This window comes from Halyomorpha halys, unplaced genomic scaffold (assembly GCF_000696795.3).
Source record: "Halyomorpha halys isolate HHAL.00 unplaced genomic scaffold, Hhal_1.1 Scaffold749.1, whole genome shotgun sequence".
NCBI lineage: Eukaryota > Metazoa > Arthropoda > Insecta > Hemiptera > Pentatomidae > Halyomorpha > Halyomorpha halys.
Genome location: NW_027116653.1, coordinates 191952 through 207253, shown reverse-complemented (window position 1 = coordinate 207253; position 15302 = coordinate 191952). Strand labels below are relative to the sequence as shown.

The 15302-nt window shown below is 29.0% G+C and overlaps 1 protein-coding gene across 5 annotated transcripts in view; it reads right to left on the bottom strand.

Moving 5' to 3' along the window:
- Positions 1 to 3951: 3951 nt before the first annotated feature.
- Positions 3952 to 15302, bottom strand: part of LOC106685862 (protein jagged-1a) — a 35347-nt gene continuing 23996 nt past the window's right edge. For 2 of the 5 annotated variants that reach the window (XM_014428825.3, XM_014428826.3), the window contains exons 5-7: positions 12107 to 12268; positions 8925 to 8963; positions 3952 to 5290 (exon numbers count right to left, since the gene is read on the bottom strand). In XM_014428825.3, coding sequence (XP_014284311.1) covers positions 5163 to 5290; positions 8925 to 8963; positions 12107 to 12268 — 329 coding nt within the window. In that variant the 3' untranslated portion in view covers positions 3952 to 5162. Of the gene's footprint in view, positions 5548 to 8924; positions 8964 to 12106; positions 12269 to 15302 lie in introns of all 5 variants that reach the window. The other 3 variants (XM_014428828.3, XM_014428829.3, XM_014428827.3) reach the window with 3 other exon arrangements.

Sequence of the window (15302 nt, the reverse complement as noted above, 5' to 3'; positions counted from 1 at the left end):
AAAAAAAGAGAAAAGGGTATAAGATAAGACACGCTTGAACTTCTGTAACAGACTGGCTTTATTGGGTTTGGTACATCTACATATATATATATATATATATATATATATAAACAATTCAGTTCCTCCCTTGACTCCTAGTTACTTTGGCATTTATGCAAATTAAATTTGTATTATAACCTCCTATTTTACCTTATTAATCCTAAGCTAACAGCTGTTTTGATCATTATAATTATCATTGAGTCATTTTTCTTTTTCTTATCTTTCGAATGACTGTTCTATAAAATAGACATCAGACTGGTACCGATACATATTCACTTGAGTCATACCATCAATTATTTCATTGTAAAATATGTTTCTAAGAAACAAATTTTTATTTGTTTTTCTTTTCTTTTAATTTATGTTATGAATTAAGGATTGGATTTGCTCTGAGGTTGATTCAATTTACTTTTCTTCTAAATCCCCCAAAATTTATTTTTGTTGTATCAGCCGTGAATCGACTGACAGGGGTCAGGTGACACCAAGCATCTATAAATTTGGTTCCTTCCCTTAATGGGTTTGGAGAAAAACCTGGTATTTGATACTATCATTGATATATGGATACTGACCACATGATTTTGTGGTTTAAGAAATATGTTTGGTAACATTTGGTTATGTTGGTACAAATGATTATTATTGCTCTTTCAATTAAATTAATTATTCTTTAAATGATAGTAATTACAAAATGAATGAAAATAAATTAATCATTCTGTTAAATTAAAAGGATGATAATCACATTTTCCTTTAAAGCCATGTAACTAACATGCATAAGAATATTTTTAAATTATTGTAATTTAGCAATATTAAACTGAATGATAAATAAATTAAATTTAACAATATGTGGAGAATCAAATCAAATTAGATTAAATATTCTGTTTTTAATTAATTCAATGGTACAATTTATTGAATATTATTGATCCCTTAAGCCCACCTTATATTTCTATTCATCGTTATGTAATTGTACATAAATATCCTTTTAGAATGGGGAAATACCAAGGTATGTTGATTAATTTTTGTGAAATAAAATTAAATTCAGAATGAAAAAATATTTATTTACTTATTCTTTAATAGAATTTTTAAACAGTACAAACTTAATTTATTAAATTTATACTAAAAATTATATCAGATGTTTTTTTAGTTTTATTTCCATCTCAGAAAAAGGTTCATTTTAATTTTAACATAAATCAATAAAAATTTTATTTTTATAACTATCAGTTAACGTACTGAAACATTTTTGGCCTAGTATTGGCAAAATATCATGCTTTGATCAAATAAGTAGTCTTACATCAAGCCAAGTCAAACCTCAAAATGAATGATTTGCAATTTGATCTCCATCATCCAAACTCCTCTGACCCAGGATATTCATAATTACTCTCATGTTCTTATTACTCAATGTTTTGAAGAGATGGAAAAGAACATTTTGAATCTCCTGTGGTATAAGATTTCTCATTGAGATCAGTTAACTATAAAGATATTTTCAAAGTTTAATGATCTTTTAGTGATTTAAATTACAAGGGGAGGCTTTGACGGATATAAAATCACCAACTAAAATTTTTTTTGATGAAATAAATAACTTCGTTAAGATTGCACCATTCTACATGAAACCTATGAGTGGTTTAAGTCCCTATAAACTGAAGGAAATTGCACAAGCTGAATAAATGTAAACAGACTGGAACCAGAGATATGAAATAAAACATTTGAGGTGTTTTTATTTACTTGAAACTACTTTTTCTCCCTTATAAAGGCATTAAGTAAGAAAGTTAAGGCGAGTGCCAGATATAAGCTGAAAAAGGAAAACACAAAAAAAAAAAAAAAATGTTCAAAAATTCCTTATTTTTGATTTCTATAGTAATTCGTATTTAAGAGTTTTAAAGGAAGAATCTGACGCTTTTTCCTTACAAAAAAGAAGTTTACTCATAGCGTCTAATGGTTTTTATTACTTTTTTTGTATTTAAACTCATTTAATACAATCAGCAATATTTTTTCTCATTTAACATATATATGATATGAAATAACCTTTGGATACAAACAGAAAATGATAATATAACAGATTGTCAAAATTATACACAATATATTATGTTCGGTGCCTAGGGCAATGATTTTTGGACATGTATTTGATATTATTTCTCATCATCCTTTTCCATCACTGTTAGCTATGAAAATAATTCATGTTTATTCTTAATTTAAAACGAATTTGATCCTTTTTTTTCTCTTAACCTTTATTCTTTACAATTTTTCCAACGTTTCGACCCTCAGGCCATTCTCAAGGATACCTTCATATTGATGTCATTTCCTTTTTCAAATCTTAAAAATGCAGGCTAATTGCCTTTGTCCCATATAACCTTTTCTAAAAAATTTTTTCTTAGATCTAAACTTTTACAAAACACTTTTCTTCCTTCCTTCATGAATTAAGAATAAACTAAACTACTCTCAAACAAGAATATATAAAATAATTAATCTAATAATTCATGTTTTTGATTTGAAATTTTCAATGGATCAAAGCATTTCACAGCCCTATGAATCCAATTTTGAATCAGATAATTTTGATGAAACTTGCCTAAATTCATCTCCTTAAAATTCTTTAGTTTTCAACTTAATCACAGAGAAAAAGTTAGGACAAAATTAATTGTATTTAGGATATTTTATGAAAAAGCTATATAAGGACTTAAGTAAGACAATCAAGTTCTCCAAAAAAATAATAATTGTGTGAATTGGACCAGTAGTATCACATTTATGACAGGCTAAACTTTGGACCCATTTTTTATTCAAACTGCATTGTGCATGTTCCTGTTTCTACATAGCTTTCTAGCCAATGACTTTTTTTTTTAATAACTCATTTGCTGAGACAATTGAAAATAAATTAAATTATCTATAAAGCTAAAAAATTTAATCACAATGATATCAGCAAAAATAGAGCAAACAATTTTTGTATTGAACTCTGCACATGAACTGGTAAGGGATGTCGTGTGAGTGGACACACCAGATATTTATTATACACTTATTAAAGTAAAAAGTGACTAGATGGATTTGTACTGTAATTTCATTATAAAGTGGAAGATCTAAAATATCCACTCCTTACGTGGAGTGATTACTCATCCACTAAAACCAAAATAATGTAACAGAATCACTGAGTTATGACAATCAAAATACACTATCACGAATTTGTTTCATTCCAGATGTTATATATTTCAGTTTAGCCCTTTGCACTTGTATCAGTTTATGAAATAAATTTTTAATATATTATTACCTCTAATAAGGGCAACTTCAACAAATTGTTTTTTTTAAAATATTTTTTACTGGAATGGTCGCTACTATTAATTAGTTTAACAAAATGAAACAATATCATGAATATTCCAGGTACTCACAAGTAAAACATAGGGCAGGTTTTTCATCCAAATAACAATTTTCCATTTCAGATCAATTACTCAATGTACTCTTCTGAACATTGTTGGATTTGGCTTTATCACATAACACTGATGATACATAAAAATGCATAAATAGGAGGTTCGCTGAAACCTATTGTAAATAATGACAAGATTATTTATTTTATCCATCCATACAGTTGGCTCAGTATTTGCAAAAACAGTTAAATTAAGAGAATCAGCATCAGAGGGAGTAAATCCACTAAAGAAAAATTGTTATTACTTTATTAGTGTGAAGAAGAAGTAAGTTTTTTAAGTTAATTTTTTGCATACCAATGAAATAATGATTAAAGAATGATATGGAAATCAACTGAGACATGTGGCACGGCATGTGCTGCATAATGGCATGAATAGCCATCACAAACAAGTTGATTTTGGGTTTGGTTGAGTGTATAAAAGATTGTTTGGGAATGATATTAAAATATTTATACTTTATATGTAATCATATAAGCATTTCATAAAAGTGGGAAAATTCTTGGGAGTTAACACCAAATATAAAAGAAAACTTTTATTTTGAAAATTTACATGAAAAAGCAAACTAATTTAAAAAGCACAAATAAAATGCCATTTGAACAATTTTGTTACTTAAAGACATTAAGATTTCAGAAGTAAAATACAAAAACAAAAAAATATATATACATACATATATGTAAATATTAAATGTTATCTAAATTTTATCAAATACTGCTGTTGAAATATATATATATAATTTTTTTGTTTGTATTTTTTCACAAAATAATGGCATTGATGATTGTGAGATTACACTATAATCTAACCTATGCATTTAAAGTAAGATAATTAATTGATTACAAAATTATTACTTGATAAATAAACAGTCTATTACACAATAAAGTGTAAATTCATATAACAAATAGATTACCTTGAATATAATATTAATACAAGTTAGTACTCAAATGGAAATAACTAATGTCAAAATAAGTATTCAATAAAGAAATGATCATTTATGTTTTATTACTTTCTTCTGTTTTATTTAGGTAGTTCACTATATTTTACTTAAATAGTTACTTATATTTATTAAAATCTCAAATGATGGACTTTATTATATCAGTTACGGAAATAGAACTTCTAATTAGTTGACAGATTATAAGGTCTGAATAATTAAAATTACAGAATGTTTAGATGTATTAGCATATTATTAATTTGCAATATAGGCTCACTGCTCTTATAGTGTTACAATAAATTTTAAATGGATTATGCAGCTCCAAACAGAGACAGTTAAAAGTTTTGTTGGTATTATACCACAAACTCGTGGTTTATGGAATGTTAAATATCATATGATTAAATATCATGAGTGAGTTAATAAGCCATGGTTAGCAATAGGCAACAGTGTGGTCTGAATACACCACAGATAAAAAGAAAACTTATTAATTATGTATATTTATGTTGACAATGTTAATCCTTAATATAAAATAACTAACATCTTAAACCTAAAATTTTGATTTAATAATAACTACTAATGATAAGAGAAATACTTATATTTATGATTTCCAAAAATATTTATACTTAAAATTACTAATGATAAGAGAAATATTTATACTTAAAATTTCCAAAAAATATTTATACTTAAAATTACTAATGATAAGAGAAATATTTATACTTAAAATTTCCAAACCTGACCCCATCAGCAGTTGTTAAGTCTAATTTGGAAACAACTTTATACACCTATTTAACAGTTTCTAGTTATTAGGTTGAGGGGGTGGGTGTTGGGCATTGCATATCTGTACACATCGCAATTCCCCTTTCTGAACAGAAACAGCTGTTGCAGTTTTCTTTCCAGGAGTGGCCTGCCCTACATTCATTCCCACTGTTGCCTGTTCCACAAAATGTAAATTTATTAAATCATTTCCTTTTTTTTTTATTTATTCCTGGTTAGGTTATTTGTTAGTATCTTCAATTATCTTCTCTACAGCATGCATAGGTTAAGTAGCTTCTCAAGTGATATGGATTTTAATTCCTTAGTAGGTTTAGTAACAACAAATATTATAAATCACATATGCCCCAACAAACAAAATCTGTTGGTCCTGTTATATTTCGGCTGGTTGAAGAACTCTTTCCATTTTAATAAAACCTACAATGAAAATGCAAATATGTCAATTTCAATAATTAACTAAGCATTATAAGTAATTTATTATTTAATTACTGATTAGTATCAAATTTCAGAAAATCAGCTATTAAATACTACCTATAGTTTTAAAACTACCTACTGTTGAACGGTACATTTCTATGATAACTGCATAGCAGGATGCATAAATTTAAAATATTTTACAATTTTTACACAAACTACTTTTTTTTTTCCTTCTTACAACAGAACTGTTCAGCAAACTAAATTTACAGAAAGAAGTTAGCAGTGAATATTATAATTTAAAAAATTAAATCTGTACCGCTACAATCCATGAAGGGTCAAGGGTACAGTACTTTTTAATGAAGTACTGTTACTAGACCAATGGTTGTGAAAGAAGGTGATGTTACACAGTCAAAGGATGTGATTATAGTATTTTTTTACCAGTCCTCAATTAGTCTTATGAGCTCTTTCTCACTTACAATAAGATATGGATGTATGCATCTTATTTAATTGAGATATAAGAATTAACAAATTGGAGGAGAAACAGGGAGGCATAAACTAAGAAAAAATGTTTTGAATGTTATCATCGAGATTTTGTTCCTTACAGAGATGATAAACAAAAACATTACAGAGCAGGTCTACAATACAAAAGTTAGTGGCAAAATGAAAGAAAGTAGATCAGAAGAAAATTGGATGACAATATCCTGCAAGGTGGATTATTTACAGGAGAAAGCTGTGTATGACCTTTATATTGAAAGATTAGTTAAGTGGTAGAATATTTATATATGTTAGTAGGACTGACTATAGAATGATTTTAAAAATTTCTAAAGTACAATCAATGCCTTCAAATAGTCAGATGAACAGACCGGTTGGTGTTAAAAAAATATACAGTCCAAACATATAAACTTTACTGGATTAAGAACATTGATACACAAGTACTGCGAAAAAAACAAAATTTATACAATAATAAATCAAGAATGGAAAATTGTAGCCTGCAGGCTCATAGAACTCGCTAAGAGATTTTTAATAAATTGGAACAAATTATTACTTAAAGCAACTATTTAGAGAATTAAAAATATATGTAAAAGTAATCACTAGAATGAAAAAACCTTTTTGGAACAAGTAATATAATAGGCATACTATAATATTTATTACACTAAATTTTATTACTCATAGCAGACAAGTGCTCTTGGAACAGACAAAACACTTTTTTATGAAAATAACAACATTAAACCCAACAAACAACAATGATTTACACCTACATGAATATTTATTCTGTCTAATATTAAAGATTAAATTAATTATTACTAAATACACAAAACAAATAAACATGCTACATTGTTCAAACTCAGGAAGAAATGTTATGCAATCTATTTTTGTTGAACCTTTTAAACTTCTAATTTTTATTCTAATATAACTTTAAAATGTCCTTTTCAAAATAGATACTTTATTGGGCGTGTAATATATATAATTAATATTATTAAAATTTATCATGAATCAAGTAAATTAGAATATTTCCTTACTTTTTTGTACTTATTACATTATTATAAAATGTTTTATTTAATACATTTTTTTTTATTGCCTTCGTTTTCAAAAATCATACCTGTCTCTATGATGAATACAACCAGCAAATGTGCTGAATTACATAAAAAAGAAAATAACAGATGAGGCATTATGAAGATCAGTACCATTGTTACCTCCTCCTAACTTTCTTGTTTCAATTCATTTGTTATCTAAAGAAATCTCAAAACCAAATCCATTTTAGCATTCACTATGTGCTGTCAGAGATGTTTAATATATTTGTTGCGAAATATGCTGTATATTGCTTTGATATATCTTCTATAGTAGATATGTGTAAATCAGTAAAATATTTTGTATGTTGTTTTGACGTATCTTGCATAGTAAATATAAGTAAATTAGTGGTTCCCTCCAATCTTGTATAAGTCTTTGGACCACGTTGGAATTGGTCCATCCCAACTTCTGATTTGGGACAAAGAAGGTGTCTCCACAAGGCAATGATTGAATATGAAGTTGCTTAAAAGTGCATTTTGATGCACTTTTTTTTTTTTTTTTATGAACTTATTTACCTAACATGAGGGCCTAACATCATACTTCTACCAAATCTCAATTTCATGAGAAACTCCGGAGGGAGAATCCCAACAGTATGAGGTGAGAAAAAATAAACATATTTTTTTGCTGTTCACAGCCTAAGAACCATCATCTTTCTAAAGTGGATCTGTTTGATTAAATTTTTGGAATACCTTCATAAGCTTTTATCATCAGTGAATAGTTATGTGTGCATCATAGTTTGTTCTCTTGAAATTTTGAATCAGCTTCTTCTTATTATTAAGTCATTCATAGATCTGCTTGTTTAGTGGTGGTCAGTCACTCGCAATATTTTGCAGGCTCAGCTTTTTATCCTGATGAAAGACCCTTTATGTAATATATTAGGGACATTCAGGTTGATTTTGTTTTTGTTAACTCCATGGAATCAATAAGGACCATGAAGCTTCTTGAATGCTAGTGGTCAGGACTTTAAATGCTTTCTCAAGTCCTTTCTTGCTTCTGATTCCAACCAGAACTGACAATTTTTGTAATAAATTTGTAAGAGTTCTAATCCAGTTTTATTTTATAGGCTAAATAAGTGTTAGCCATTCTTCTCTTTTGGATGGTTCATCGGAAATAATATATATCTCATCTCATATTATCTCAATACCATATTTCATCGGAAATAATGAAATGCATGAGAGAGTAACAGAGCTAAGATCAAAGCTTGTAGTAATAATGTAGGGCATGGATCGTTATCCTTTACTTGTGAAAAATTTGTCATGAGATCTGCCCCTAGAGGTAAGCCAGTCAGTATTTTGCTCTGTGGTGATAGTGAGTTTAATTAAACTTTATAGGTAGTAAACCTCAAAATTTTAATTATTGGGTTAAATAACTGCTATGACCAAGATGGATGTTAGCATATTAGTAATATAAATAAAATCAGGATGAATTGAAAGAAAACCAATTCAAAATTCTAGTAAAATTTTTAAAATGTGAAAATATAAATGATTATCCTGCTCCTGTTTATTCTTAGAACCTTGGGTTAAATAAACAGATTAGGAGAATGGTGGAAGAGGATGAAAGTAACTTTATAGAGCCTCTTGGATTATTACTAGAGAAAAAAAAAATCATAAATAGAAATTATACAAGATGCACTCCTTTAATAAATAAATATTTAGTCTATACTTCCATTCACCAAAGAGAAATAATTAAATAAGTTGATTAGTAAACTTAAGAACGCATAAACATTTAACACTCCAAGATTATAGATGTCATAATGAAACTCCACAAAAACATATGTTAACACATCAAAATAGCATAAAGATAAAGCTGACCTTGAACTCTCCAAGGATTTGCCTCTCTCTTCTCCACATCTAAGAAAAATCCAGAAAAATGAAATGATAAACAATTAGTTGAAGCATTCAAACCAAAAAGAAGAGTTAATAATGGTATATCTTTATTACCTATTTACCTTTTTAACAATGACAGGCAAAAATAACAATCCAATTCTTAAATTGAGATAGAAATTAAAGCCAAGTCTATATAGCATTGCATTAATAGCAAAACATTTTGTTATAAATTAATTAAGAATTTCTATATTACAATTTTATTAGTAGATTGTAATCCAATCAGCATCGTTTGGCACAAGTACTAAAAATAGATTGGTATACCTTCATTTTTTTTTGTTATTTTTACTTACCTATAAATGATATATATATATATATATATATATATAGTAAGGGTATAATATACTGTAATTGTGAAAAATTTAGAATCCAACTTTATCCTGAAAATTCATGTTTTAAACTTTCCTGAGTATAAAAAAACTAGTCTCCTAGAATGGTCAGGGTGATTGTGTGTATGTGTGTCAATGAAAAATCTGGCTTAGTAAGTATAAGTTGAATGAAATTGAAATTAGGTGTAAACCTAAGGATGTAATAGCCAATTTTATTTTTATTTTTTCCAAAAGAAAAGCACCACTTTATGTTATTAATTTTACCCATTCTTACAATTTTTTTTAAAAAAGGGCTCCAGTGATTTTGATTAAACTCATTAAACGGTCTTTAATTACAACTAGGTCTCATCCTTACAAACACCTTAGGGTGCAATGACGTGGTAAGTCTACCGAGCTGAACATAAACAAGTTTTACTAGAGACATAATGTACTTATGGTTCAAAGATCAACAAGACGTGTCAGAGACATGGTGGGGGGCGGCCGTGCCAGTTGTTGTAATATATAACACACGCTATTGGAAGTTACAATAGTAAGGAAAGGGATTTTAAATGGGACTTAAGTCGGTTGCATAGATTTTAGTCTGAATGTAGGATTTTTCAAATGAAAAAGCCATTCAATTTTTATGTCATTTTATTTGAATGATTTTTTATTTATTCGAAATAATCAACTGTCTCACATTATTTGTAACAATTATAAAAAAATAAAATAAATGAATAAATGTAAACTTTGAATAAATTTGTTGAATAACTAAAGGAGATATATTTTCCCAGGTTGAAAACAAAATTCCAGAAACAAGAGCAATATACATGTAGATTGCTAAAATTTTTAGAAAAATTAATATCTAACGCATGGCCACAGAAAATAATGGAGAGTGAAGAAAGGGACATAAATAAACTGAATTTATAAATAAGTATTTTATGTTTCCATGGCTGAAAGTATTTTTCTTTCACTTACCTACGAATGGAAATATAGTAAGGGGAAACATCGTCATCATGAATAATAATAAAGTTGCTGATTAATTGAGAGTTGTATCTTTCAACGCTACACCAGATTTGTTTTCCTATAGTGCATATTAGGTAATTTTGTTGTATGTGGCACTATCATTTAATGTATTCAGGAGAAACATATGAAATTCATTAAAACAAAATTCAGTTGAAAGAAATTAAAAAAATAAATTGAGAGGGAGTTGTCCCAATTTCCATAGTTGTGCTCCTTTAGATTGAGAGAGGGCTTTTTCTAAAGAATGTTAATACCTACTATATTGATATTTATACTATATCATTTGAAAGAGGATATTCAATCTCATCAAGCATGCCCAGAAGCCAGGAAACACCTGATCCTAAATAAATATAAAATTCCAAAGTTTTAAGAAAAAATATATAAATTTAAATGCATCTAGGTTTTTTCTAACCCACTGAAAGAATTTGAGATCAAGTAGCCACTTCAAAGAGGCTGGATGTCTTCTCAAAATAGGGCCCACGGCCAGTAGAACTTGCTAAACTGGTGATCATTGTTGCACATTTTTCACTATGCTACTTACGTACTTGTATATGTATCATTTGATATATTTATCACAACTAAAATAGAACCATTGCCATTGCTCAGTGATTATGATAAATAAAATTGAAAATCATATAATTATTATTACATAAATTATAATTATATAAAAACACAAGGTTCTTCACTTATAATGTAAGTTCAACCATCACACTTAAGTTTTTACTTTCCTTACCAACTAGGTAAGGAGAGTATTTCAATCAGGAAATATTTTCGATGTGTTGTTTTCAATGCATCTATCTGTTTTTTCTATTGTTAATAGATGTATAACATAAGAAAATGGTATGATCCAATCTCTTGAAAGGTGTAGGAACATTCTTTTCCAGTACTATTTTTTTACAGTATTAATATTAGTATCTAAAAGTAGTTTCACCACTGTATCAGGCATCAGGCAGGGTTAGTTAAAAGCGATCTTATACATATTTAAAATGTTTCAAAGCACAAAAGATTCAAATAACATGCATTAGGACATTTTATGAGCTTTCAGAAAACCATTATCGAGCTTTTTATGCACTTGAATTTACAAAAAGAAGAAGATCTTTAATTTACTTCAAGAATCTTAATTTTGTACACCTTTTCACCAGTATTTCAAATTTAAGAGCTAACTTTAGCCCTTAAAAGTGAGTGATTTAAACTAAGGTATGGTCTAAATTGCAGTATGCTACACTGAGGTATTTTTTTTTAAACTTTATTTCCTATCATTTGAGAGAAAACTGGTCTACATTAGTTCTGAACATTCCATGATCCAAAGTTATCCAAAATAGATGTTAACATATAATGGCAATCCTATTTGTTTAAAACTACTTTTGAATTTTATAACAACCATATTTATGATGTAGGAGACATAATTTCGTTAGTCTCTTAATACTTTCATTTGGAAATTGATCTAGTACCATTTGAATTTTAGTATTCTTCTTGGAAGCAGAATTGGGATATAGTTCGTTGAAAATTTATCTTATGAAAAAAAAGTCGTAATTTTTAATGACTTGAATTTTAAATTTAAAATTACTATGTCATAATACTTACCTAAAATTTCATTGAGATAAAAAATTAGTCGAATACAATTGTTTTGAATAAATATTTAATCAAATAAAACTTGTTTTTTTTTCTATTAAAAGTGATGCAATATTTCTCTTTAGTTCAACCAAATCTGTGGGTTAATCTAATTAGATTTTTTTTAAAAAAGTGCATTGTTTGTTTCAAGATACAAAACTATTTACTTACCTAATGGTTTACCAATTGATGCAGTACGTTTTCCTCTTTTTTGGTTTTTACAATCGTTGAGTGTGCATGATGCATACCCAGTGTGTGTGCAAGTACAACTATTACATTCATCCAGCTTCCATTTATCACCTGGTTTACACCTCCCTTGGGAATCCATTTTGCCTAAAAATTTAATTTGGAGATTTAGATATTGAAATGCAGTGAAAATAGATATTGAAAAAACAGTAACCAAGATGGCTGAAAAGACAAACAACTTATTGAATTGAAGAAGTATGTGATTATGCCTAAACATCATTGTGGTCAATCCTTAAATTTACTTTTCTTTGAAATAAAATATCAATTAGGTGTTGTTCTGATCAACAATAAACTCAATTCTCTTTATTTTCTCATTTTTTTTTTTGTGAAATATTTTTAAAAAATAAGAAAATTTATTAAAAAAGAATAATAAATAGGATCGATAATTTAATTGTTTGAAAAAATGCTATATTAAGAAAAACATTTCTCCAAAGTACCTTTAATTTTGTTATTGGAATAAATAATCAGCTATTGTAAGCAATCAAACAATGGATAAATACAAATTAATATACAATTTGATAAATAATTAAAGGAGAAAATACATAGGAGCCCAAATCAGAAAAAGCCAAGATCCGCCCAATCTCTTTTGAATTAATGAGTCTACAGCCTCGTAATCATTTGTTAAACTGTTGCATTCTTTGCAGGAACAACGTTGCTATTCATAATGTTCACTCTTGAGCAACCCTAAATTACTAATTTTTATAGTAAGTGGCAGTTGTGTGATGCATAGACCACACCAAATTTTTAAAAGTCTCATTTTATTAATTTATTATAGTTTCTTAAATATAATTGATCATATTATTTGAGAAAATTATATCTTAACTAATTTTTAAGTAGTTACTTACAAGTTAAATATTATAATATAATTAGCTATGTATTAGCTTATAGATAATTAGCTGTGCCAATTGGTGTAACCTTCAACAAATTTGGGAAATACATGCCTGTTTCATTCATATGATAAGTATATGGGCAACTGATTAACATCCGACATTTGTGAGAAAAAATTAAAGGAGTAATCAGTAAAAAAAAAAAACTACAAATAACTCCAATTATAAAGTAGATTTTACTGTCATTTCTTTTTCCAACTCCTTTAATAAAGGTTATCTAAAATTGCATGTGTAATTTTTGGGTAGCTAATTTGCTTCGGTGAGTATGAAGTTGCATTAATTAGTCAAAATATAAATCTATTATCAAGTCAAGTAAGAATAAAACAACAAATTAGTTCAATGAGCAATGAACACATACACGAAGGCACATATATATACATATACTTATATATAACTTAAGTATCGGCTAGAGCAAAATGTTAAAAAAAGAGAAAAGGGTATAAGATAAGACACGCTTGAACTTCTGTAACAGACTGGCTTTATTGGGTTTGGTACATCTACATATATATATATACACACACACATTCAATCAGCTGATCTACTAAGTCAGCTGACATCGAAGTAACAGCTGACTGTAACTCCCTCTTGCCTGTAACTCAGACTAACTTGCCTGCTGACTGTAACTCAGCTGACTGTAACTCCCTCTATGAACAATCCTCGTAAACGTAAACTTTACATTGTAATAACTTATAAAAAAATTATGAAAAACTATTTACCAAAAGTAAATGCCATATACATAAATTAAACTTAGAAATAAAAGAAAAGGACTCCTGGTACAATAAACTGAACAACATAAAATAAATTATGTTTAAATAAATAATTCAATTTTTATCCATTTTTGTCTCAACACATTTTATTTTTCTTATAAGTCCGACGTTTCGGCCAATCCAGCCATCCTCAGGGACATCCACCATAAAACAGCTTTTATTACATGTATGATCTTAACAATTCAAATTACTTAACATTATTATTTATAATTTACCTTACCTTAATACAATTTTGGAACTAAAAATATTTAAACACTCAACTTCATGCAGGCTATTCTCCCCAGGTCACAACAACAATGTCTATGAAACATTGACACATTAGGTAAACATAATCTTTTGTTAATAAGTATATCCTACATTATGTCTAATTATCTAATTAGTCAAATTTTACATTAATTACTTTTACATATCCTGCCTCCTGAACGCCCCCTTAACACTCTCCTCCCAGGAAATGCGTGGTCTTCTTCTTGGCCTTCTTCCCTCCACACTTGAAGCACTGAGGTAAAAGGACATTGAACCACCAGGTGCCTACCTTTGCTGCATCCATGACAGTTTCGGTCCTCTTGCCAGATGCTGCCTCTGAGTTTTGCTTGCTTTGGTCTTCTGTCTCTACGAAGGAGTGTTCTCTCGGCATTTCCTCCTTCTTCCCTAGCTCTTTTGCCAACTGAATCTTTAGTGCATTGGATAGGAATTGCATCCAGCCCTGTACCTGGATTGTTTCGATTGTCTCGCTGAGTTAGCAATTCTGTTGTAGCGTGGCTAGAGTTCCATGGCATACTGCCCATTATAGACTGTCTTGGTTTCTTTGTCTCTGTGATCATCATAAATATGTCCTCCTCTGGGGCCCACCAACTTCCTCCAAACACCTTCTTTAATCTCGCCTTGATCACGCTCCAAGGTGTCTCTTCATCTGCTTGAATTTGATTGAGGATACTTCTTTTCACCCAGCAGACAACTCCTGCCCTTAATGCCTCAGCATATTCACTGTCGAGCAGGTTTTCGGCTGTCTTCGTTTCTATTTGACCCATCAGTCGAACCTTTTCTTAAAACTGTCTTTCTTAAGTCCTGGGCGGTTGCCGTGCAGACTTTGATCCATTCTAGTATTGTGGCATGAGCTTCCCCTAGTGAGACTCCCAGTAGTGGCTCCATCTCCATCGGAGGTGGGTTGTTTACATTTAGACCCTTGATGTTTAGAACTGCTGCTATCACTATTCCATTACTGGCCATCAATCAGTGAGAAGAAAGAAAAACAATTTTTTTTTAGACTAAAAATTGTTTCAGTAGCTCCAAAGTTCCCGGGTTTCGACACCACTTAAGTATTGGTGCGAGCAAAATGTCAAAAAAAGAGTCATATAAGATATGACACGCTTGAACTTCTGTAACAGACTAGCTTTATTGGGTTCGGTACATCAATATATTTTTATTCAGCTGATCTACTCAGTCAGCTGACTGTAACTTATATATATA